At 56.4% G+C, this 25,391-nt stretch overlaps 1 protein-coding gene across 1 annotated transcript in view; it reads right to left on the bottom strand.

Annotated features, from left to right (window-relative positions):
* Nucleotides 1-25,391, bottom strand: part of CNGB1 (cyclic nucleotide gated channel subunit beta 1) — a 73,907-nt gene that overhangs the window by 37,987 nt on the left and 10,529 nt on the right. Inside the window, exons 4-17 of the mRNA XM_045891037.3 lie at nucleotides 23,552-23,609; nucleotides 23,186-23,258; nucleotides 22,258-22,378; nucleotides 22,126-22,168; nucleotides 21,891-21,927; nucleotides 20,035-20,110; nucleotides 19,709-19,748; nucleotides 19,160-19,319; nucleotides 18,288-18,363; nucleotides 16,802-16,838; nucleotides 11,124-11,283; nucleotides 10,262-10,342; nucleotides 4,537-4,624; nucleotides 3,600-3,636 (exon numbers count right to left, since the gene is read on the bottom strand). Coding sequence (XP_045746993.1) covers nucleotides 3,600-3,636; nucleotides 4,537-4,624; nucleotides 10,262-10,342; nucleotides 11,124-11,283; nucleotides 16,802-16,838; nucleotides 18,288-18,363; nucleotides 19,160-19,319; nucleotides 19,709-19,748; nucleotides 20,035-20,110; nucleotides 21,891-21,927; nucleotides 22,126-22,168; nucleotides 22,258-22,378; nucleotides 23,186-23,258; nucleotides 23,552-23,609 — 1,087 coding nt within the window. The remainder of the gene's footprint in view (nucleotides 1-3,599; nucleotides 3,637-4,536; nucleotides 4,625-10,261; nucleotides 10,343-11,123; nucleotides 11,284-16,801; nucleotides 16,839-18,287; nucleotides 18,364-19,159; nucleotides 19,320-19,708; nucleotides 19,749-20,034; nucleotides 20,111-21,890; nucleotides 21,928-22,125; nucleotides 22,169-22,257; nucleotides 22,379-23,185; nucleotides 23,259-23,551; nucleotides 23,610-25,391) is intronic.

Below are 25,391 nucleotides of genomic sequence, written 5' to 3'. Positions count from 1 at the left end.
TTTACGTAGAGCATGTCCTGTGTGCCTGCCTTCCATTCGTTTCACCAAACTCTTAGTGCTTTATATAGATTAAGTCGTCCCCCCTTCCCGGCCCTTCTAGAAGGCCGCTGTTATCACTGTCCCCATTTTGTGGATAAACTGAAGCACAGAAAGATGAAGGAACCGGCTGCAGAGCCAGGATTTGGACCCAGGCAGCCCAGCTCTAGCACTTAGCCTCTTCCTTCGTCCTGAGGTTGCTGACCGGCTCACAAAGGGCCTCCGTTTAAACAAAACCTCACTCGGGGCCAAGCAGCATCACTGAAATGGGATGGTGTTCTTCCTACATGCTGCCCTGCCTTATCCGCAGCATCTCACATCACCGCTGGTCATACCACCGCGGCTGGATCAGCCCACTGTCCCAACGTGGCCGTGGGACTATTTCCCCAAGTGTGGGGTTCCTGGGGACCTGGGAGGACACAAGATGGCACAGATAAGGCAAAGGAAACGTGGGACGAGAACATTCCTCCCATTTCAATCCTCTCTAGATCCTGAATGCACAGAGACGAAGTCGCAGCCTGGTGCTCCCCGGGCCCTAACACGTCTCGGACACAGCCTAATTCCCCTTTGGGGCTAAGAGGGCAGGTCTCCGCTGGGAGCCTTCAGCAGGTCCTCACCCTTCGCTGAAACGATCAGCACAGCTTCGTTTTCAGTTCATTTGCGGTTATCTCTATTCATGCCTTCTATTTATGGCAAGTGATGCTGGTTTCCCACTGGAATAGTATGGTAAAGCTTCCTGATTGAATAAACTTAATTAAATGTAAAAAATGAATCCACGGAAAGAAAAATGGCAAGCCAATAAAGGTAGAATCGGTATAGGATATAGCAAAACTTGAGAAGGGATCCGTGGGGGGTGGAAATTGGGGGATGCTTGGGAGTGAGTAGATGTAGGGCTTCCCAGAAGACCGGGCCTGGGGGTGTCCACCCTTGTGGTAGGGCCGATCACCCCCACTCTGTGCCTATTGCAAGCTGGGAAGAGAGGACAGCGGTGGATCTGTTCTTATGAAACGTTCAGTTCTGCCCGTCTACTGACTTCACAAGCACCCTTGCCCACTACCCGCCAAAATAAACAAATGAAATGGGAAAGTGAGTGGGTCTGGCTTGAGTTAAGGCAGATAGTGATAGGGGTTAGTCCAGAGCCACTCCGCTGTCCCCGAGTACTTTGTCATCAGGAAGCAAGCAGCAGGAACCCAAAGACTGTCACAGGGACCTTGTCACAACTAAATGGATCCAGACAGGCCCTCCTTCTTCACTGGTCCCTAAGACTATCCCTCTTCCTGGTCTGCCTGCAGACACCTGGGGGCCTCTCCTTTCCTGAAATGGGATTTGCTGGGCAGATATCGACAATCCCCACAAAGTCCAGCTCCCAGAAAATCCTCAAGGTCTAGGATTCTGTCTGAAATGGGTCCCCACATTCCTCTTCTGCCCCATTCCCCTCAATTTATTCTCTTCCCCCCACCCAAGTCTCTTGGCCTAGTGATCTTAGTAATTTGTTTAAGCTAGGGTGTGATTGACTACCTGTAAAAAAAAAAAAAAAAAGATGATCTGCAGAATGCAATGTTTTACCCAAAGAAATTAATTGCTAATTGTGGGATTTTAGGCACAGAGATAAGGGGACTAATATCCCTTAAGTCACCACAAAGCAAGATGAAGGCATTGACCAACAGAGGAAGGGGGTTGGTTTTCCAGGAGTTCAACTGGTGGTCCCACACCTTGACCATGGCACCCATGCGAGGAGCAGCCCGAGCCATGCAGAAGTCCACACCACAGGCACAAGCATGTTGGGTGCACAAGATCACACTACCTAGGCGACGGATGGAACTTCTGGTCTCCTTGGCGAAGCTGGAGTTGGACAAGGCCGTCCTCCGGGAGATGAGGACAGGGATGCGGGTGATTGAGGGGCGGTAGCTGGGCACATTGGGGAGGTGCTCCGCCAGAGCTGGGGGAGCAAGCCCTGGGGTCACCTGGCCAGGTGGCTGGTCCTGGACCAGGCGATTCAGCTCCACGTCCTGGCCTGGTTGAGCCATGCTGCTGGGGCCAGTGGGGGTCAGGCAGATGTGGGATCCTGGGGACTGCAACCAGGAACAGAGGGTTGGGGGGAGGCAGGGGAAGTGGGCTCCTCCCCACTAGCACCAACTCGGACCAGCCCGGTGCCCGCCCGCACTCGCGGCAGCTGCACCCAAAGCCCAAACATCATTTGTGTCCCTGGGGTCAACATCGAAAGCATCATCACGTCATGTTGGCTGGTCTACTTGGCAGCTCTGAGGGACAGCACCGGGCCCCCCAACTTCTTGTGCTTTCTCTGTTAACCAACCACCGGTGGCATTTCCCACCTCAGACGGAAAAAGTTAGAATCAGGGATGCCTGGGTGGCTCAGTTGGTTTAGCATCTGCCTTCGGCTCAGGTCATGATCCCAGGGTCCTGGGATCAAGCCCCGCGTTGGGCTCCCTGCTCAGTGGGGAGTCTGCTTCTCCCTCTGCCTGCCACTCCCCCTGCTTGTGCGCTCTCTCTCTCTCTCTCTCTCTGACAAATAAATAAAAATCTTTAAAAAAAAAAAAAGGTGCTTTTCAAAGACCAGGTGGGGAGCAAGGTTGGGACACCTGGGGTCAGGACACCTGCATCCAGTCCCGTGTCAGTCACCGGCTGGCTGGGACATGAGCATCATGGTCCCTATTATGGCCTCCTGCCTCAGTGCCACGCGGTATATTGGGTACCTTTGACACACTGTCCCCTCCTACTCTGGCCCATGCCCTATGCGGCAGGCACGACTATTGCCCTGTCTTTCTGGATTTGGGAGGCACAATTAAGAGAGGTCACACGCCTGGCTCCAGGTCCCACAGGAAGGAGGAGGGAGGAACCAAGAGTGAAATGCAGGCCTGTGCCCTTGACCGCTCAGCCACATCCTGCCCACTTGGAGCCTCAGGTTTCTCCACTATAAAATGGTCTGCCCGCCTCAGAGGGTGGCTTGAGGGACATGGAGGCCCAAAAGGCCAGGGCCCCGTGTCTGTCTGGCTCAGGCTCCCCAGCCTGGCTATCCTCGGCTCCCCCAGCCTCGGCCGCACCAACCATGGAGTTCTCGGGCTTGGGGTTGGAGGTGGTAAATAACAGCAAAGTGCGTGTGCTGGGTACAGCGTGGGGATCTGGGCAGTAAGGAAAAGCTCATTACGACACGTGGGGTCTAGGATGGGCCCTTAGCAAGCTCGGGTTCCAATTTTCACTCAGAGATGCTACATTTCAGCCAAACCATCTCCAGATGGTAGTCCAGAGAGCTGCATTCCCAGAGAGGAGTGGCAGGAGGGGCTGACCGGGAGTGGGGTTTCCACAGGCCTAATGGAATCCCAGGAGCCTCCCGTAATTCCCCTGGGGCCTTGAGATACATCACCAAGCTCTGATAATGTGGCCCCAAGATGCAGAGGATGGGTTTCGCCCGAGGATGAGGCAGGTGTAGGGGTGTGGGGATGGTAGGGAGGAAGGGAGATGGGCTGAGTGCCCTTGTCCCCAGGCTGCCCCCAGCCTGAAAGTATCCTCAACGCTCTGTGCTCCCCCCGCCACCACACACTTACCTTCTGGGCTGACAGTCACGGCCTCCTCCTGCAGCTCCTGCAGCTCCCGTACCTCCTGCAGCTCCTGCAGCTCCCGTACCTCCTGCACCTCCTGCAGCTCCTGCACCTCCTGCACCTCCTGCAGCTCCTGCAGCTCCTGCACCTCCTGCAGCTCCTGCAGCTCCTGCAGCTCCTGCAGCTCCTGCAGGTCCTGCAGCTCCCGTACCTCCTGCAGCTCCTGCAGGTCCTGCAGCTCCTGCACCTCCTGCAGGTCCTGCAGCTCCTGCACCTCCTGCAGGTCCTGCAGCTCCTGCACCTCCTGCAGGTCCTGCAGGTCCTGCAGCTCCTGCAGCTCCTGCAGACAGGAAGGTGGAAACAGAAGCTGGACCATCAAGGCTCCTCCTCGCCCCAGGCCAGCCCGGACCCTGTTGGGAGATCTGTCTTCAAGAGTCCTCCCGGACCCCAATTCTACTCCTTGCCCTGCCTGACTGCTCAGGCCCTCCCCCCACCACCTGCTGGGGCATCCAGGGAGGTGGCCCCCACCATGTAGAGGGGAGGACACCCAGGAGCCCAGCGCCCGGACTTGACACAGATAAAGGGGGGTGTGTTCTCATGTAACTCTCCCCACCTGGGCGCTGTGCATAACTGTGGGACACCCTGGGGAGGGGTTTTCAGCCCCATTTTACAAAGGTGGCCACAGAGGCCCAGAGTGGGGAGGTGACTCATCCAGGGCCACACAGCCACGTGAAGACTGGCCTGCAGGACAAGCTGCTCCACCCCGCAATAGCCCTGTCACCCCAGGCCCTCCCTGAGCCCACCTGACCCCTGGTATAAGCCAGGTCCTACAGTACCCACCACGCTACTCTCCTCTGTCCAGTGGGCATCTCGCCAGCTGAAAATCCCCCTGTAAACAAAGTACACAAAGCCTACCCAGGCCTCAGAGGTAGTCTGCTCATACCTGGGGCGAGGCCCTCTGGGGCTGGCTCCTGCCTACTTCGCTCAGGTCCTCGCCAGCCTGCGCCACCAGACAGCTATCCAGCAGGACACTGTGACCCCAAGGGGGAGGAGGAAAGGGCTAGTGTTAAGGGTGTTAGACATTTCCTGAGCCCCGTCTGCCGAGAGCCAGCCCATGTGTTGGGAGCTGGTGCACAAAGGTGGCCAAGAATAGGTCCTCACCCTCAGGAGGCTCCTTGCAGGGGCAGGCAGACCACAACTGTGTCTAGGAAGAAGGCCTGCCCAGAGGAGGTGGCCTCTGGGCAGGACCTCAGGGAAGATGAGTTGACCATGAGGCATTAGGTGAGGAATGGTGTCCAGGACAAGGGAACAGCATGTACAAAGGAAAGTGTGGTGGATGGTTCGAGGAACCGTCCTCTGGGGGGTGGGACCAAAAAGCACTGGATAGTGTTCAAAATGTACTTCCAGCATTTCCCCTCTGTGAGCCTCTAGGCGACGTTTGTGACACAGTCAGGGCAGGGAGTACGAGAAAAATGAGGCCCAGAGAGGTGATCTGACCTGGCCAAAGTCACACAGCAGATTGTCTGACACCACACAGATCTCGAATGCAGACCCTGGTTCTTTCCAGGCCACAAGATCAGAGCCACGCTTCGGCTGCTGAAGGTTTCAGGGGTCCCTGGCCCAGGCTGCAGACATACACGGGTGACAGGGACCAGAGGTACAGAGAGGACTATGGCCAATTAGAGAACATGTACCCATCTGAGTCGGCAACCCCACTTGGCTTGGAAAAATCTGATTTTCAAGAGGAGCCTGAACTACATGTTTTAAAGGTGGAATCTCCAATCTTTAGATGCTGATAATTAATCCAAGTTAATAGACTCATAGCAATATGTAGATAATCAAAAGAGCCTGTCTATAGGTTAAATTGGGCCCTTCGATGCCCGTGTGCAGCCTCTGGGTTAAAATGGTGACTCAGAACCAGGGGCCAATGGGACTTATGTAGTTAGAATTGGATCCTGGGTCCTAGTGGCCCACCCTGCCCCATAGACCCCTGTCAGCGAGGCTCACGGAGGGTGCTCCGCAGTGTCTACTGTCCAGAAAACCTGGATTCACCATCTCCTACCCAGAGGGCCAAGCTTCAGCCCTCCCAAGGTGGGTGAGGAGGTGGGGACAGAATTGCAGCCCTGGTCAGTGTGGAGCTACTGGCCTGGGAGCGGGACTTGGTTGGTGATCACATGGTCACAGCAGGCCCCATCCTCACCTAAACCACCCTGAGAGCCTGGGGCTGCGGCCGGTCCCATTCCATCTCAGCGATCGAAGGCATAGATGGCCCGGCCACGGTCACACGGATGGCACAAGGCAAGCCTGGATAAAACACGGGTATCTCTGACCCCAAGGCCATGTCCACAATACTTGGCTTCCTGTCTCCAAGCATCTACACGGCCCCATGTGACACGGGGGAGTGAGGCAAGTGTCCTGAGGACCCGAGCACCCAACCTTCTTCATTTCCCTTCATCATCACGTAGCTATTTCCATTGTAAGGGGCCTTAGCTGTCAGGATCACAGTCCCCACCCTGCCCAGGAAGAAACAGATTTTCATAAAGAGATTCAAGTCACAAAAGCAAGGGCACATGATGACTTTCCAGGGGCCTGCGTGCTTTAGCCTCCGTGGGCCCCTTCGTCCTTAAAAATAAATATTAGATTTTGTGACTGCATTTATATAAGATTCAATAGTATATATATTCTCTTCCATCGAAAAGTTCATTTTGGGGTCTGACGTTAAAAGAAATTAAAATGTGCTTGAAGGCCCTTCCCGGTTCTCAAAGCACAAAGGCCCAGGGCATGAACATCTGCAGCCCCGTCTGGGGCTGCCTAGGGCCTTGCTCGTTCCAGAATCAGGCCACGACATCTCTGGATGGCCCTGATCACGTCACTGGGAAGCCCTCGGGCTGTCTCTGTTTGCCCATCTGTCAAATGGGTGGGACTTGCTCAGCCTGTCCAGCCGGACTTATTTGAGGGAGGTCAGAAGGGCCGGTGAGAATCTCATGAAAAAGTCAAAAAAGACTTCCCATGTCTGGTGTCATTCTTGATCCTCCATCTCTCGACACTGAGAAGCAGTTCTCCTTGTGTGGGGCACCGAGGGTTTGCTTTACTCCCAGGTCCGCGCTTGCCGGCCGCGCAGCCCTGGATGTGCAGGGGACCGTGTCTGAGCCCCAGTTCTCTCGTCTGTGAAACGGGATGAATAACCGGTGCCCAGAGGCTGGCATGGACACTGAGTGCTACGCAAATGGCCACTGTTGTCATGATTGCTCTCATCATTATTACTACTCATAGTAGAAGAGGTAGCATCCTGCCGGGTTATGAATCACCCAAGTGGATTGGGGAACATCTTGCACAAACATCTCCAGCTATCAAGACACCTAACGAGCCCTACCATGGCCCTGTCAGCAACACCAGGGGCTGCTTTGGGAGCTGCGTACCCAACGTCATGTTGCCCCTGGTCGGCAATGTGCCCAAGGCCCCGTCTTGCCCAGCCCAGAAGTTGCAGGCCAGCCACTTCTGGAAACCTCCCCAATTCCAGGGATTTCCAAGCGGAGGATCAGACGGATGGGCTGACGTGGGCATCCCGGAGGATCTCCCCAGCTGGCTATCCGAGTTAAAGGTGCAGGGAGTAGCCAAGAGTTGGCCATCCCACTCCTTGTCCCCCAGGTCACCTAGCAGGCTACACCCCTAAGCTAAGGTCCTCAGCATGCTCCTCACCAGGCACCCCAACCCTGAAAGAAAGAAGGGGAGCCCTTAGGAAGAAGCAGCCACCTACTTGGGTCTCGCCGTCTTTGCCGACAAGAACGCCCATGATGCAAGAGGTCAGCTGGGGGCGGTGACATTCATCCCAAGCCCCAGGTCGGGTGCACACAGGGAGACAATTGGGAGAGCCCCAGCCCAGCCCCAAGGCTGCCAGGCCAGTTCTGGAGCCAGTGTGGCTCGGGTCACCAATGAGCCACTGATCCTTCCTGCTTCTAATCAGATTGAGGAGATGTGCAGGGAACTCTGCAGAAATGTCCCCAGGGAGGCCAGGTGGGGACCAAAAGGCTGCGGTTGCTAGGAAAAGCCGAGCTGTTGCCGGCAGAGACCAGGTCGCTAGGCGACCGTCTGCCTGTTACCAGGGCCCGCGCACGTCATCAGTAACCCCAAGCCGGCCAAGAGCCTCCCCCCGGAGCCAGTGACAGCCCAGTCCACCTGCCCACGCCTGACGCCCTCTGGCCCCGACCCGGGCATCTCTCACTCTCTTACCCGGGGCCCTCGTCCTGACCGAGGGCCCCGGGCCCAGAAGTTCCCTGAGTTTGAAACTCTGGATAAACATGTATGTGAATATGTGTGTGTCTGCAGCATTTGTAACTAAATACATGTGCCGTGTGCGTGAGCATGTGCGTAGGGCGTAGCATGAGCACGTGCAAGTGTGTATCAGCGTGCCTGTGTGTGCACGTGTGTGCACGTGTGGATGCATGTGTGGTGTGTGCATGTGCATGTGTGCAGGCTGCGTGTGGGTGTAACTGTGTGCTGGTGTGTACGTATGGTGCAGATGCGTGTACCGTGCAGAGAACACGTGTGCAGGCGGTGCGTGTGCATGTGCGTGAGCACACTAACTCGCTGGCCTCCGAGGTGGAAAGCAGACGGCAGATGGGGCTGCACTAACAAGGCTGGGCCGCACCTAAGTCTTCACCCAGGAGAAGGGGTGTCACCTGTCAGCGAGAGCAGCCTGGCTCTGGGGGACCCACAGGGCAGAATCGGACTGTGTTACAGAAACCATAAGGAAACATGCTTATTTTTGGTGGAAGAAATACTTTCATAAGTCAGAGGTGTATCAGGATGGGATGGACAGCCCTCAGGAGGTTGTGAGCTCCCCGTCACTGGAGGCAAGCAAGTAATTGTGTGGCCTCCTGCTAAGGATGAAAAAAATTGTATGTGAACTAGGGAAAGTTAGACTAAAAGCAGAAGCCATTGAGCAGGCCTCCGGCCCGGAAGTCCTGTGTTGGTCTCATGGTGTAACGATTTCCTGCCTGGGACTGGAAGTGACCCTCAGTGCAGATGAGAACATCAACGACCTTTGATGGGGCGCCCACTGCAGGCCAGGCCCTAATATGCCCATTACACAGCTGGCCCTGCCACCACCCTGCAGGGGCTGTGAGTGTCCCCATTCCTCAGACGTGGAGGCAGAAGCTCTGTGTGGTATACACCTGCCCAGGTCACTCTGCCAGGAGGAGCAGAGCCCGTGTCTCAGGCCAGGGAGGAAGGGTGTGGGCCAGGGGACACCACAGAGGGCCCAGTGACACGGACAGGGAATAAAGCAAGGGACAGATTAAATCAGTCTGGCCTGCCCCTGATAACAGCCTCCTCGAGCTCTCCCTGCCGCAGTCCCCCCACAGTGCAGCTGCCAGATCACACCACTCCCCTGCTCATGAACCTTCAGTGGCTCCCCATTGCTCCCGGGAAAGCAAGTCCAAGGCCTTCACAACCTGGCCCCCTGCCTCTGAAGCACCATCTCCCTCCATGTCCACCAGGTGCATTGCCACTGTCCCCGGACATGAGGGCTGCTTTTGAGGCTCTCTTCGAAACCCCCAGGCTCTACGCTGTTCTTGTCTCCCACTCCCCTCATTGGCACCTCCTCCTCGGGCCTTTCTGGTTCCTCAAAACTCCCTGGCTCTGATCTGGCTTTTGGGCCTCTCCTCTCTCCACGGTGGCTCCCCCAGGATCTCCTCCAGCCCCCTGGTTTCCAGTTCTGTCTACGCGACCAGACTCCTGCCTTTACATCTCCAACCTCTCACCCCCAGCTCCACACTCAGGTCCAGCTGCCTGCTCTCCATCTCCCTGTGGGTCCCCCTCTCTGTCTGTCCTTCTGTCCATCCCACATTGCTAAAAATCTTCTCCCTCTTAGTGGTCTTTTGTATTATTATTGAAATGTTTGACATAGAACATTGTGTAAATTTTAGACGTGCAACACATTGATTTGATGCGTTTATTGATTATAATATGATTGCCACCATGGTGACAATCTATCATGTCACATAATTATCATTTCTTTTTAGTGGTTGGAATAATTAATATCTAGTCTTTTAGCAAGTTTGATGATTATAACTTTTAGTGGTTTCTGATCGCCATTCTTTAACCATTATCTTAACTGACTTCTCTGTGCGTTCATGTGAAATCCTTATGGATCGGGGTGGAGAATCAACCATTCATGAGCAGGACAGAATCCAGGGTGGCCTACATGGTGTCAAAAGCCCCCATGGGACCGCTGTGGGTGGGGTGGAGGGGGACACAGCCCTATGCCCTGGCTCTGTTCCTGACAGGGCTGTGAGCCCACTGCAGGGGCCCCTTCACTCCTCCAGCCATGCATTCAGTCGACATTTACTTGGCACCTAGGATCTAGGGACATGGGAGTGAGCACAACAGACAAAACCCCCACCCCCAAGGAGGCTGCGTTCTAGTGTGTGTGTGTGTGTAGGGGTGTGTAGGGGTGTGGGAGGCTGTAAAGTGGTGGGCCATATGAGTCCCAGGTCATTTTGAGCACGGGGGGACCCCCAGCCTCCCCAGCCTCTTTGGTCAGTGCCCAGCAACACAAATCACAGAACAAAGGAAGGAGTACCCCCACCCCAGAAGCCCCTGCCCCTCACTGTAACCCCTCCCCAGGTCATCCTTGGGGGGAAGACGGAGAACACACAGCGCCTTACTTTGGCTCCTCCTCTTCTTCCTCCTCCTCCTCTCCATCCTCCTCCTCAGCTTCTCTCTCCTCTTGAATCCGGGGCAGTTCCCTGAGTTGAGGTCAGAAGCAGAAAGTAAGCCCACCTGCAGATCCACCCCGAGTCCAGCTCCTGTCCCCATTTTCAGGAAGATGTCCTGCAACCCCTGACACCAGAGCTGAACTTCTCAACCAAGACTTGACCCGGGGAACCCCACCTGAGCAGCCTTGGGCTCCCTCCGGCAGCAAGGCCTCTTCACGGCACCAGGGGCCCGGCCCAGCCCCCGCCGTCCTAGTGGCAACCCTGGGTCAGCCCCTGAGCCTCTCTGGGCCTCAGTTTCCCCACCTTTACAACGTAGGCCATGGGCCTGAGGACCTGAGACCTCCCAGCTCGAGAGGCTATCACCAAGATCACTAGTGGGAACAAAGATCGTGATGTCCCTATGGAGGGCAAGTGGGCAATCATACCACTGTCACACGTTCCAGTGACCCATGACCCTGTAGCCCCCCTTCTGGAAATTTCTCCTGCACATCTACTCACATGGCTGTGTAAGGACATCCGTGCCAGAGCGCTGCAAAATTGTCTATAACACAATTTCACAATCATAAATGTCCACCCACAGTGGGCAGATTAGATCAATTCTGGCACATTCACACAATGGAAGATCTCTCTATGCACTGAAGGTGGAAAGAACTCAAGGTATGTTGTTGAAAGAATAGAGCAAAGTGCAGCTAGGAGAAGGAGTGGAGGCAGGTTTGAATCCTGTTCTATGGCCTTTGGTACCTTTGGGATTCTCTACCGTGTGCCTGTCATCTCCCCAGTCATTTTTTCCGGGGCTTTCTCTGGCTCCCACCTGGGCATCTCCACAGCCTCGTTCTCCTCTTCATAAGCTGGAGCTGCCTCTGAGCCCTGCGGGCTGATGCCACCGTCCTGATGCTCGTCCTCCTCCCAGTGAGGGTCAACCTCTTCTAGGATGAGATCAGGCTCCTCTTGGCCTCCGGGGAGGATGCAGACTGCAGGGGACACAGGGCACGGGGGAGAGTGGGCTTGGGCCTCTGAGTCCCAGGGACCGCATGGGGGGCCTTGGCCATCAACCGCCATGAGCCAGCTCTCAGCCAAGCAGCAGAAACACCACCATTATCCGGGGAACCTCAGCAACCAGACCAGTGCTAAAGTGACAGGCTGAAGCGCATGATCATTCACCTTGTCTCCTTCCAGCCGTCTTCCCCCTCTTTTTCCTCCTGAGATAGAGCTTCAATTACGGTTAGCCTCTGTGTCCCCTTGGGCCTCCTTCTTGGAGTTTTGTGCAAAAGCAGAACCACAGCATTGCGGGTGATATGAAAGATCCAGGCTCGGGGTCCGCCTTGGCACGTGCAGGTGCAAGGTGGCCTGGACTGTCCCGGGGGATGCAGAGAGAGCCTGCCCCCGGACTGTTCTCTAGATGCCGCCCACTGGTGACAGCATACTACAGGCTCCTAACCTCAGCTCCCGCTTCCAGGAGTCTTTCCCTCCTGGGCCTAGAGGCTCCAGCTTCTAAGGGGATTGACTTTCTGGTAGAGGTGGTCCAACCTTCAGATAGGAATTGGTCATTTTCACTATTTCTCCATGTACCCAGGTCCCTGACAATGCAAACAGTGTGGGGCTGTGAGCTCGCCAGAAGTGGGCATAGGGGAGTCTCATCAGGAACCTAAGCCCCCCGACAAGCAAGAGAAAGGGGGGAAGTGGGGAGATTTGCCTGGATCCCAGGCATTCCCAAAAAGCTCCAGGTCTTGGCTGGCCCTTCAACCAAGCATGAAATTATGAACAGCGACTTTAAATGCGAGTTGGTCTCACACCTTATTCTGTGACTGGGAATTATTGCTCATGGTGTAGAAATAATAATAATAATAATAATAATATAATGGCAGCTACATTTATTGAGCACTTACTATGTGCCTGGCCCTGTACTTAGTGACATACATGGATTAACTCAATGAGTCCTCACACCAACCTTTTGAGTTGGGAATAATTGTTACTCCCCATTTTATTTTCCCTCTTTTATGTTATTCCCCATTTTACAGACGAGCAAACTGAGACCCAGGTTAACACCTTCCTTTGCAGGGTGCTTCCCCTGTGCCCGGCTCAGGGTTGTCTGTTTTCTGAGAGCTGCATCCTCCTGCTCCCACCTCTAGCTCCCAAGTACAGACATTATCCTGCCTCACAGAGGAAGGGTCAGCCTGCCCTCCAGGAGAGTCCCCCCCACCCCCCAGCCACACATCTTGAACTAACTAGCCTTTTCCATGCTGGTCCTGGCTCCTCCAGCCCGACAAACACCCCTGGGGTCTGACCAGGGAGGGTCTTCCAAGCGTGGCCCTGAATCCAGTGGGAGGCACACCATACACGTCATTCTAGAACATCGTCCGGTCATGGTGCAGCATCTCTGCCTTGAGCAGCCACTTGGGGTGCAAGTCCCCACCTGACATAGCAGGGAACATCCAGGGGACAGGACAACCTCTGGCCCGTGAGCTCATTAGCTTTCACAGCAACCCTGCATGGGGAGAACAGTACTCTCGCCATTTGATAAACCACAGGGCCAGCTCAGAGAGGCTGAGTGACTTGTCCAAGGCCACACGGGATATCAGAGGCATTGCCAAGTCTCCTGACTGCTGATTCCCTGGTGTGCTATCCCAGGCGATAAATATGTCCCATGAGTGTCTCCCTGGCATGGGGGCCTCTCTGTAACGGGCACTGGATGAGCCCAGCATTTGGGTTCTGAAGAGTCAATGCCATCTTTGTTTACATCCTTGCTTTCTTTTTCAACCCTTTCTTTTTGGGTACTCTTTAGTGAGTAAGCATTTTACAAGATTTTCCTCCTTCCGTGGCTGTGCCAGGCCTGTGAGCCGTGCCCTATACTGTCCCCATGTTACAGCCAAAGATTCTGTGGCTCTGGGAAGAGGACGGTGGCCACGGCACTGGGCAGGAGGGGCGGGCACAGGGTTCTCTGCCATGCTGACCCGGGGGCGGGGTTCCAAGACCCTCTCTGTAGGCATCCGATTGATTCATAGCTCTCCTGGCTTTTCCAGGGCCCCACCCTTGGGTCACAGATGGGGCCACCGAAGCACTGTGGGTGCTCAAGCTCCCATGGGGAAACTCCTGCTCCATCCTGGGCTGAAACTTTGCTCCTGAAGTCCCTCATTGGCACACCACCTCCTGGCCGGCATCCTCTCTGCCAGCTTCGGATGTCCCTCAGGGCAACTGAATAGGGTTCTGATTCCAGCAGTGCAGGTCATCAGGTGCATCTGGGGAAGGAGCTCCTGTTCCCAGGATCAGCAAACAGGGAGGCTGGGGGCATGGATCTTAGGCCAAGGCCTGGGTTGCTGGCAAAGCCCAAGCTCTGGCTTATCCTCTCTGGCAGGCCTGGGTCCTAGATGCTTTGGATGTGGCCCAAAGATCAAGAACCTTTGCTTCGATTGCTTCCTCTGCCTCCAACGCTTGCTCAGCCTCAGAGTAGTCTCTTTGAAGTCCTTCCCCTGCTCAACCACCTTCAAAGGCTCCCCAATGCCTACAACCTAGTCCCCTAAAATCAGGGCCCAGCTTTTCTAGTTTTACCTTCTGCATCAAGAACTCAGGATTCATGGAAGTACCCACCACTCTCCTTCTCCCACCTCCAGGCATTTGCTCACTTTATTCCCTCTCCCGCATTGCCCTCCCCTCGCCGCCAGTTTGGGACCTCAGGGGTCTCCAAGTCAAAGGCCCGTGTGGCCAGGGAGACAGTGTATGTGGGTGAGGGGGAGCGTGCTTCCCGCCGTCAGGAGGCAGCTGCTGATCAGACTGTCCTCACAAGCATGGCGCGGGTCCATCATAGCTGGATAGTCCCCGTTTTTGAGAGAAACCAGACTTTTCCTCTGCAACGCCACCTGATTTTTAGATGTTGGCAACTAATTCTAATATTGAAAATCCTTCCATGCCCCAAACATAGACATCTGTGAACCCGCTAGGGCCCAGGGCAATCGGCTCGGGATCCCTAGCAAACTCCTCCTCCCTGCTCCCCCTGCACCATCTGCCACATTAACCCGCCCATCTTTCGAACCTGAGTACTCATATTAGCTTCACCCGAAGCAAGGACATCATGCAATCACAGCTGTGATGTGCCAATTTATGCTTTTTAATGTCAGCAAAGGCATGCGTTGCTGTCCACTGGTGGACTCCAACTCTTCAAGGGAGAGAACACAGCCAAGCCTAAGGGGATCCTCTGCTGGGAAAAAGTGTGTCCCGTGGGGGCACCAGCTGGGTGCCCGGCCCCACGCTGAAGGCTGTGCCAGCGACCTCTCAAAGAGAGTCCTCCGCAGGCTTTCCCACAGCCTTCTGGTGGGAAGTCCTCCTGCTGTCTAGCCTGAATCCCACCGGCTGCCCTTGGCCATCCTTCTCCTTGCTTCCGTGGAAAGGGGCCGGCCTTTGTCTCGGAGAGGCGGCTCTGGGACTGGCTCCCCTCGCCTTGCCTGAGAGCGTGGGGAGCAGCCGGGGGGTCACTGTTCAAGCGGGGCGCGGGGTCGACAGCCTCCTCTTCCCCTCCCCTGCGGGTCTTCAGGGCACCCTTCTTTCCTTCCATCCATCCATCCGTTTGTCCATCTGCGCTCTCCCAGGACCCTTCTGTCTTGTTTCAGAGGCCACCCGCTGCCGCCACGCCTGAAACAAGACAGAAAGGTGGGGGGCTGGGTGGGCAGGCGGAGGGAATGAATGAGCAGGTACGTGAGTGAGGGAATGGGGAGGGAGGCTGGGGGCAGAGCCGGCAGCGGGGGAGGGCACTCGGCCCCCAGCCCCTTGGTCTCATCCTGTAGCATGGGTTGAACAGTGTCCCCCCAAAAAACATATATTCAGTCCTACTCCCTGTGACATGTGAAGGTGACCTCGTTTAGAAACAGGGTCTTTGCAGATGTCATTAGTTAAGCATCTCAAGATGAGCTCAGCCTGGATTTAGGGTGGGCCTTACATCCCTGGCTGGGGTCTTTACAAGAGAAAGGAGAGGAGATTGGACAGATAGGAAAAGGCAGAGACCAGAGGCCAGCCGGAAGCCAGTAGGACACGGAGCATTGCCACCAGAAGCCAGGAGAGAGGCCCGGGATGGTTTCTCCCCAGGGCAGCAGGAACCAACCCAGCCAAGGCTTCGAGTTTGGGCCTCTGGGTCCTGAGCGCTGGGAGAACGCGTTTCTGCTGTTTGCAGGCGCCGGGTTTGCAGTCCTTTGCTCCGCAGCCCTGGGGCGCCAACACACAGGGTTCCTGGCCCTGGAGCCCCGCGCCCACCCACGCCCCACACGCTCTGCGCTCGCGGGGAGGCCCCGTTGACAGCTGGCTGAGCACCCGAACTCCTTCCAGGGGAGCAGAGAGGAGGAGAAGAGGGGGCCAGGGCTTCTGTCTTTAGAGCTCTCCGGGGCCCCTGCTCCAGGGAACGTTTTCTCCACAATGGCTACCAGGCCACATGGATGCTCGTCGCCACACTGTGACAACTCGTTCTGTGACCTTGGGCACATCCCTGTGTTTCTGCCAGCCCAACAGCCATATGGGGCTCACTGCTCTACGCAGGGTCTCCACGAGAGCAAGCAAGCCCTGCGCTGAGGCCTGCCCCCCACAACATCTCAGCATCATACAAATCCCATCTCTTCCCGCGGCCCCGTGGCCCTGCGGCCAGACCCCAGCTCCGCGGTGGCCGGCCCGGCTGCGCTCCAGGCTGCGGTGGCCATCCTCACCCGCAGGGCGCTTGGAAAGACCACCATCAGCCTAGTGGAGCTAGGGTGGACAGCCAGAGGACACCTAAGGCCCAGGGTCTGAGGGCCCATGTCCAGGGTGGAGGAGGGCCACCGCCCACAGGCCCTGAACTCTGCTCTGCTCACTTCTAGAACGTATCACGGGCCTGGCACATAGCAGGCCCTCTGTGACCTCTGTGAATGAATAAAAGCCCTGCATGCCACATGCTTTTCCTGAGGCCATGAAATGAAGGGAGGGCAGATTTGGGACCCTGGCCTTCCCCTCCCGGCCTCCGTCCGTCCCCTGATACTAGTGCGGGGCTAGGATAAAAGGCAGCACATAGCTCCCCATCCCACCCATAGATGAGGGGAACCCTCCTGGCTCAAGACAGCCAGAGTTTATGGGACCTAGTTCCCCCAGGAAACCCCATGCCTCTCCCCTCCCCCCTCACCCAGGGACTCTGCTTAGCCCAACCCACTGGCCCAGGGAAGCAGTGGGGGGCTCTCTCTGGGTGCTCTCAGAGTAAGGGGGTCCATCCAACTTGGCCTCAGAACTGTTTTCTCTGCAAGCCTGGTCCCCCACCACGTCTCTCCTCAGCCCCTAGGAGGGGCCTCCAGCCACCATCTGGCCCTGGGCCAGGCTGACCTGAGGGGAAGTCTGCAGGGCATGGGCTCTCTCAGCTCCAGGTCAGGAGGCCCTGACTGAACCCCCCAAGCAAGTCCAGGCCTGGCCAGGGACCGGCCCACTGTGCACTCAGACCAAGCAACCCTCCCCGAGATGCCCATGAGGATCCACTAAGTTGTCACTTACTCGTCTGCACGTCACATGTTCCAGGGGAGTCAGGCTCCTGCATGGGGAAAAAGGGGGAAATGACGTGTCTCCTCACCAGCCTCCCTCCTCCCACCACCCCCCCAGCACACACAGAAGCAAGAGGGTTTTCCTCATCCCCTACCAGGACACCCACAGAAGGTCCCAATGCTCCCAGCTCCTCTCTGGCCTGTTTCTCCCCTCCTGCCTCAGAGCTTACCCCCTGCTCCAGGCTCTCCCCTCCCTGGATCACCATTGGGTCCCCCCACCCAGCTCCTCTGCCTGGGCTGGGCCCCCTGCCTGAGAGGCCTGCCTACCTACCACTCTCTGTGTGGGGAAAACCTCCTCCCAGCCTTCCTGGGGGGTTGCCTCAAAGCTCAGGCGAGGCCTCTCCCCACCAGCACCACACCTTCCCCTGCCCCAGCCCCGTCCTCAGGAGCCCCTCCCCTCTGTGAGGGCATGTTCATAGACACAGTGTTCCTGCCACCAGGCCCCTCTTTCCTCGTCTTGGAAAACTCCAAAGCTGCGTTTCCTCTGCCACCCGCAGAGGCCACTTGGACACAGAGCCTGAGGGCTCGGCCTGCAGAGAAGGGGGCCCTGAGGCTTCTTGTCCACCTCCTGTTGCAGCCAGGACTGGGCCCCAGGCCTCCCGCCTCCCAGTTCCAGGTGCTACTGTCAAGATATACAATTGTCTCCAAGGGAGAACGGCCAGGTGCCAGGTCCTTTTTTTTTTTTATAAAGATTTTATTTATTTATTTATTTAGAGAGAGCATGAGCAGGGGGGAGGGAGAAAGAGAATCTGAAGCAGACTACCTGCTGAGCTCAGAGCCCGAAGTGAAGCGGGGCTCAATCCCATGACCCTGAGATCATGACCCCAGCCGAAATCAAGAGTTGGCCGCTAAACCAAATAAGCCACCCAGGCACCCCCAGGTGCCAGGTTCTTGGAGAAGGAGAGAAAGAGGTGACAGAGGTCTTGCTCCCTCACCCACCCTTAAGTTCTAGGTTCTCAGAAATGCACACAGGGCCCTCTGCTTTCCTGCAAGCCCCACTTCTTTCCAGAACATTCCAGGCCTCTCTTATCTCTGGGCCTTTGCATATGCTGATCCTTTGCCTGAAGGGCTCTTCCTATACCACCCCCCTTCACTTTTACCCACCCCCATCCTACTTCTCCCTCAGGTCTCAGCTTGCAAGCCACTTCCATCGGGAAGCCTTCCTTCATGCTCCTGGGGAGCTCCTCCTCTGCACCCCACATCCTCTCTTCCCTCCATGGAAGCATCTCCCCCACTGACTGTGACCCCCGGTTAACAAGCCCATGCAGCCCTGTGGCCAAGGTGCCTCAGAGAGTGTGTGGAAGAAATGTGAGCTGAGCAGGTGGGCAGGCTATGCTCCCACGACAGGCTCCCTTCTTCCTTCTGTGCTCTACCCCCAGACCACCCATCCTTGTCTGAGCTCCAAGACCAATGCCCCACTCCCCCAGCCCAGCACAGACCTGCTCCCCAGCCTTCCCGTGGAGCACGGGCTGCGGCAAGGCCATCTCCAGCCTGTGCAGGAGCCAAGCCATCAACCTGCATGTGGGAGAGAACAGGCCATGTCTAAGCAGCGGGGCTTGTGGGGAAACTGAGACCAGAGTCAGGTCCCTCCCACGGCAGACAGCAAGCCCACCGGAAGGCAGACCAGAACCCAGGTCTCCAGCCCCAAAGACCATTGCCCTCCTCCCTGGCCTCCCTAGGCCAACCTCTGGGTACCGCTCAGACCCCAGCAGGTAGCTCAGCGGCCCCCCAACCCTGGAGGTGCATGCAGGTCTCTCCCACATTGCCAGGCCAGGAGCATTTGGGGACACGTATCCTGATTTTTAAGGCAGCATCTTTTGGCTCTGCAACTCCAGTTCCTCGGATTTACCCCCACAGATTTACTGCACAAGGCCACCGAGCATAGCAAGAGTAGAAACGAACCTAAATGGCCAGCAAATGGCTAAGGAAAAGCTGGTGCAGCCACATCATGGGGCACTTGGCAGCTGCTGAAAGAATGAAGCAGGCCCATGTGTATAAAACCACCTCTAAGAGACACTTTTTGGTGAAAAAAACAAGCTGCGGAGCAGTATAGAGATCTTGCTGTTGTCTGATACATGTGTTTGGCTAAAGGAGAAATGGATTCCCCGGCTCGTGTGTGCATACAGAACATGTGGGGGGACAGTGGCTGACGGGGCTGCCCGGGGAAGGGCCACTGGGAATCCCTTTAAATTTCCCCCTGGGGGCATATGTTTAATTTTTTAAAAACTAGCTTGGTGAAGTGTTGGGTGTGGGGCTGGGGCAAAGTACTGATCCTGCTCCCCAGGAAAGGTATAGCATTTGGGGAGCTCACCTGGCGGGGTCGCCGGGGGGCAGCAGGGAGGAAGCCTGGGAGCTGGGCTGGGGTTCTGAGGTCAGCTCCTCCTTGGCTTCCGGGGGGCCAGTCGTGGGGAGGCAGGGGCTCTCCGGGGCCTGCAGCACAGTCTCCGTTTCCAAGGTGGGTTCTGGGGGCTCTACGCAGCGGGGAGAGCAAGAGTCTAAAGAGGACAAGGCAGGGCTCCATGCGACCCCTCATGGGCACTGGGGGCCAGATTCGAGGCACCAACACATGACTGAGTAGGGAGCCCCTTGAGCCCACTCCAACAACCCCTCTCATCAGACAGACATGGAATCGAGACCCAGGAAGCTCAAGGCGCTTATCTAAGACCTCACAAGACCGTCCCACACCACTGGCTTTCCAACCTGGACTGGGGAGGGGTTCCAAGGCCCACCACAACAGCCCACTCCCAGTGAGCCTGGGTGACGGCTAAGGTCCTCCCCCAGGATCCCTCAGGCCCCAGTTGCACCCCCAGCCCAGCCTGTGACCATGCCGGGCAGCCCTTCCCAGTTCCCCTCCCTGTACCTGGGCCCAAGGCAGCATCTGTAGGCTCATCTCTCCAGTCCTAGAGCAGAAACAGGGAGTGGGGTCATGGAACAAAGCGAGCCCTGTGCATTCCCTCTCCTGGCCGGCTGTGCCCAGGGCAGGTGGGGCAGGTGACAGAGGGCTTCATCTGTCCCTATGAGCCCCCTTACTTTTTGCAGTCACTCCTCTCCATCAAGAACCCTCCAGGGAGGATAATACCCCCTCTATGTGTCCCAGGGGGTGGGGATAGCCTGCTGGGTCCTTCCTGGGGCCCCAGAAAGCCTCCCAGGTGGTCATCTGCCTGCTTCCCCTTACCCTCGACTTACCTTGGAGGTTTCTGGGGGCTGAGGCAGCACTTTCTCCAGATTCTGCTCAAGCCACCTGAGCAGCCAGGGCCCAGACCTGCAAAGGGGCCAGCGGTCAGTGGAACAGCCTAGTCACACTGACCTGAACGTCTGTTGGAGTCCCAGGCTTCAATCAGCCCTTCCTCACCTCTGGTCCCATTGTGCATAGTGGAGACCTTGTATTGGATACTCTGGAAGGGCCTCAGGTAAGGGGGGGAACTTCAGCCAGCCTCAAATTCTGACCCATGGCTGGACCAGGCCAGAACTACAGGCCCAGCCCTGGCCACCTGGGCAGCAGGTGAGGAATAGGGGCTGCCTGGGAACGTGAATGCAGCATGGGGGGCTCCCCGTGTCTGGCTCCATGGGTCTGGGAGCAGGGCAGTCACACAGGGCCCGATACTTAGAAGGGCCCAGTTTGGGTTTCATGCTCTTATCACAATCTTAAACTTAAATTTTTTAAAAAGATTTATTTATTTATTTGAGAGAGAGAGAGCATAAGCATGAGGGGCAGAGGCAGAAGGAGAGAGACTCTCAAGCAAACTCCCCTCTAAGTGTGGAGCCTGACGCAGGGCTCGATCCTACAAACCTGAGATCACGACCTGAGCCAAAACTAAGAGTTGGACGCTCAACCAACTCTGCTACCCAGGCACCCCAAACTCTTATTAATTTTTTTAAAGGAGTCCTGCCTTTTAATTTTTTTTTTTTAAGATTTTATTTATTTATTTGAGAGAGAGAGAGAGAGCACATGAGAGGGGGGAGGGTCAGAGGGAGAAGCAGACTCCCCGCCGAGCAGGGAGCCCGATGCGGGACTCGATCCTGGGACTCCAGGATCATGACCTGAGCCGAAGGCAGTCGGTCAACCAACTGAGCCACCCAGGCGCCCCTGCCTTTTAATTTTGACCACAAATTACATAGCTGGTCCTGGGGCAAATGGGTCCCAGTTCCATCTGGCCTCCAGGCAGCCCCTCCGTCTTCAGGGAAGCTCCATGTTCCCAGGGGAACCCATCCCCCCAGGTTTGGCCCAAAAGAAAGCTGGCAAATCTTCTGGGGATTTGTCTCCAGGGGACAAAAAGAAATAGACTGTGAGCTAGAACAATGAGTGAATGAATAGAGTACATTCATTCATTCATCCCTTCCGTGCTGAGTCCTCTTCTTATGGCAGGCACTGTGCTGGGTGCCGGGGGGTTCAACAGCGATGAGACAAAAACTTCTGCCCTCAAGAACCCAACAGTCTAACGAATGAATAAGGGAAGGCAGGAATGAATGGGGTGAATAAAGATGAATGCAGAGACTGCAAACTGGAGGCTTCGGGTTTATTTTGGGGGTCCACAGGGTTCAAAAAACTTTTCAATTAGTTGGCAACAGCTAAAAATCAAGGATTACATAAAAACCTAAATTTCTAGCTTCTCTTGAAAAACTGGAGGATTGGCCACTTTGGGCCTGAACTCCTCTGAGGCAGAGGCAGCGGGAGCTGAGCAGGGACCGTCCTGGACAAGGACATGGGCTCCCCTGTTTGCCATAGCTCTCACCCAGCTCGCTTCCCTCCCTGGCAAGGCAGCTGCCCACCTTGGTCAAGTCTGAGAAGTCCGAAGCTATTGCTTCTGGGATCTCCCAGAAATCAGCACAACAAACCATGGGACGCATAGGGCCCTTTGGCTCCATTTTATGGATGGGAACAGGGAGGTCCAGAAGAGATGAGAGGCAAGTCCAATGTCACACACTGAGGTGGTAGTGGAACCTGCTTCTGAACCCAAGACCCTCAGCTCTGGGCACACTGCTCCCCCCAGCTCACACACTACACATGTTTCCCAAACCAGTGCTCAGGGATGAGGACTCACCTGGTGTCCTGGGCCCCAGGGGCCTCCCCGAGTCCACCTGCAGGAGAAAGGAGGGTGGTCAGCAGCAAGAAGCCCGCCTGGACCCGCTCCTCCGGTCAGCCTCACTCAAACCCAGCCTGGAATCCGGGGCCAGTCTGATGAGAGTCCCCCGCCTGTGGGCTCTCTGCAGGGGCAGGGCCCATCCCAAGCTCCCCCAGTCCCATCCCCGAAAAGCGGTCCTGCCTCCTGGCCTTACCTGAGCCCCCAGCGCTGCATTGCCCAGACGTCTGTGCTCCTGCCTGCCAGGACAGATGGGCAGATGAGGACAGAGAGCCCAGATGCAATGGCCTCCCACCCCGCCCACCTCGGCTCCCGGCCCCGGAAGTACCTGAGCAGGGGCCTCCGAGCCGGCAGCAGTGCCCTGGGCTGGCCCGCTGCTGGGGACGGGCTGTGGGATGACCTTCTCCATGCCCTTCTTGAGCCAGCTCAGCACCCACCCGCTGGAACTGCTGAGGGACAGAGATACAGACTCACCCGCAAGGTCCCCAGCCCCTCCCTGGTCCAAGGGGGCCCTCCCCAGTGTCCTAAAGAAATCGGTTTGAATCCCAAACGTCTATCTCCTCACTGTGAGACTTAAGATATGCCACTTTCCCCCCGAGTCTTGTGTTCAACTCTGGAAAATGGGGAACACCAACCCTTGGAGAGGCCAGGTATGTCCAGGGCTATCCTGAGCCCACCCCCATCAGATGCTGGGTATAAAGCAGCCAGGGAAGCATCCTGCTTCCCCCTGAGCCTGGCTCCAGGGGTCCCCTCTTATACTTGGCACACATCCTGTGCTCCAGAAGGGTTGAGGGTTTACTGTGGGGTGTTTCCTTGTGGCTGAGGCTGGGCAGCCTCAATGGGAGGGTCACAGACTCACTGCCTGAGGCTAGCCCCCCACAGGTAGGCTCACTTGGATAAGCACTAATGGTCTAAAATGAGCCAACTTTGAGATGGCATCTAAAAGTTTGGATTTCTGGCTCAGTTAGGAAAATGGGAAGCTCTGGCCACACTGGATCTGCATTTCTCCCAAGCACTGAGAACACTCTGGCCCCCACTCGCTGTTTCTCTTGGTCCCATTGTCCATTTGGCCCAGGAGATCCCTGTCCATTGCATGAGGCTCCCTTCAGCCAGTTCCCAGGATGTTCTGGGCATCTGGGCAGTTGTCTGTGAATGACTAGTGACCTGAGAGCGAGGCTAGTCCCCACCCCCAAGTGGCTCCCTAGTTTTTGGGGGTAGGGGGGCTGGCCCCTGGAGAGGGGAGGGTGGTGTAGTACCTGTTCACTTCGGGAACCACGGCGACCTGGGCCTGGAGGGATGTAGGCAGAGTAGGGACAGCCTCCCCGATTTCTGGAAAAGAGTCCCTCCTACTTTAGATCTGGAACCTCAGAGTTGCCCATTTCTACCCTGCTAGGAAAGTCAAGGCAGAGGCAGGGGCAAGGGGAGAGCCCCAAGGGAGTCAGAAGGCCAGGGTTCCAGCTCAGCTCAGCTAAAAATTCCCCAGGAGCCCAGGCCTCAACTTCTCTGAGCCTCGGTTTCTTGTCTGTGAAATGGGCCCGCCAGCCTGTGGACGCGGCAAGGTCCTGAGGGGAACACACTCCTCCCCGGCACCCTGCCCGCCAACCTGGGCTTCCGGCACTCACCCTGAGAGTCTGGGTCAGCTGCAGCCAATTCCTTCCCCTCCAACGGCTCTTCAGGTGGCTGGAAGGTTCAAGCAGGACCACGTAAGCCCTCAGCGAGCCCAGCCTGGTTCAGGCAGGGGCAGCGCCTGACCCCCCTGTGACGGACCCCCTCGCCCCACAGGACCAAGCAGCTCTGTTCTCACAACCGTCCCTGTAAATCCCGGCAGCTCACCTTCGGCTTGGGACGCTCCCTTCCTCACGACCCCAGGGATCCCTCCTCCAGGGTTGGGCCCTCACTGCACCCCCCACCAAGGTAGCCCCTGGGCCTATCACACCCCCCAGGAAACTGCCCCACTCCAGTGGGCTGAGAACAGGGAGGAAGACTGGAGCAAACTGACGGGGAGAGGGAGGTGAGAGGACCCCCCACACCTAGCCCCCGCCAGAGCTCTCCCTCTCCTCTGGGCCGGACCTGCCATCCCCCTCCAGCAGCTGGGAGGGCATTCAGCGCAGCACCTGCCGCTCCGGCCACGTGCGCACACGTGTGCGTACGTGCACGCTCAGCGTGACGTGTACGAGCTCACGTAAATTTCCCCATACGCACAGACGCGTGCATGCACGCGCACACATGTGCAGTAACCCGGAGATGGTGTGTACACACATAAACAGACAGAAACCAGTGTATGCCCACCCGTGCATGTGTACGTGCAAGACACAAAACACACGTGCGTGTGCACTTGCTTGTGCATGCACACCCCATGCACACGGGCACATGCAGACGTATTCATACGGACATGTGCACACATGCAGACGTACACACGCAGATACCTGCAAGTATCAGACACACACAAACGTGTGCATATGCACACACACACTTGCATATACATACAGATGCCTGCGTGTACACACACGTGCATATATATGCTCCCTCACATAGACATACTCACACGTACACACACACACACGTATTCACGAGCACATCCTTTCATGTGTGCATCAACACACGAGCACACACACAGACGAACATACATATGCATGTACGCCTGCACACGCAGTTCTGCATGCGAACATGCACCGACGAGCAGACACGCACGGATGTCCAAAATATGTACATACCCAAACATGCAGACACATACAAGTGTGTCCATACACACTTACATGCACAGATACACAAACATGTGCACGCACAAACACATGAATACATTCACAGACTCAGAAACATTTGCATACACACACACAGCATGCCCCACATGTACATGGAACTACAGGGACACCAATGCATGTGTGCACACGTATGTACATGTATGTGTATGTGCATGCACACACATGCATGCAAACCGTGTGTGTTCGCGTGCACACAGTTTGCTACTGCGTATGCACATGCAGACATATCACTAAGGACCCAGGGCATGCACATACGTGCACACATGTGTGTGCATGCGAACACTATGCACACAAACCCCATACCGGGGTAGTCACTGTTTCCTGAACGTGCCCTCGCTGCCCAGGACTCACCCTTCCTCTGCCAGGCACGCCCCACTGCTTCATCTCCAGTAACACCGGGCCCAGCCCACCGTGTCTGGGAGGCACTCCCCCACCAGCTTCCACTCTCCAAACTTAAGATGATTCTCTCTCTCCTCTGAGCTCCCATAGTTCTGTCTGATACACTTGTTTGGCCCTCCCGGGAGGGTAGAGCTGAGCCCAGTGTTGGAGGTCCCTGCATTTCCTCATCACCCCTGTCTGCTGGTAGAATGACCTGGCCGGTACTTGTCTGCTAAGCCCTGGGGGCGATGCCTTATTCATCATCATGCTCCCAGCACAGCACCCAGGCCTGGCATCAATTAGAACCTAAATCAAATCTGTG

This window comes from Mirounga angustirostris, unplaced genomic scaffold, assembly GCF_029215605.1.
Source record: "Mirounga angustirostris isolate CCGP_5_RB_7025 unplaced genomic scaffold, mMirAng1.0.hap1 SCAF_16, whole genome shotgun sequence".
NCBI classification, from domain to species: domain Eukaryota; kingdom Metazoa; phylum Chordata; class Mammalia; order Carnivora; family Phocidae; genus Mirounga; species Mirounga angustirostris.
Note: the sequence above shows the minus strand (reverse complement) of the source record. Positions and strands in the feature narration are given on the sequence as shown.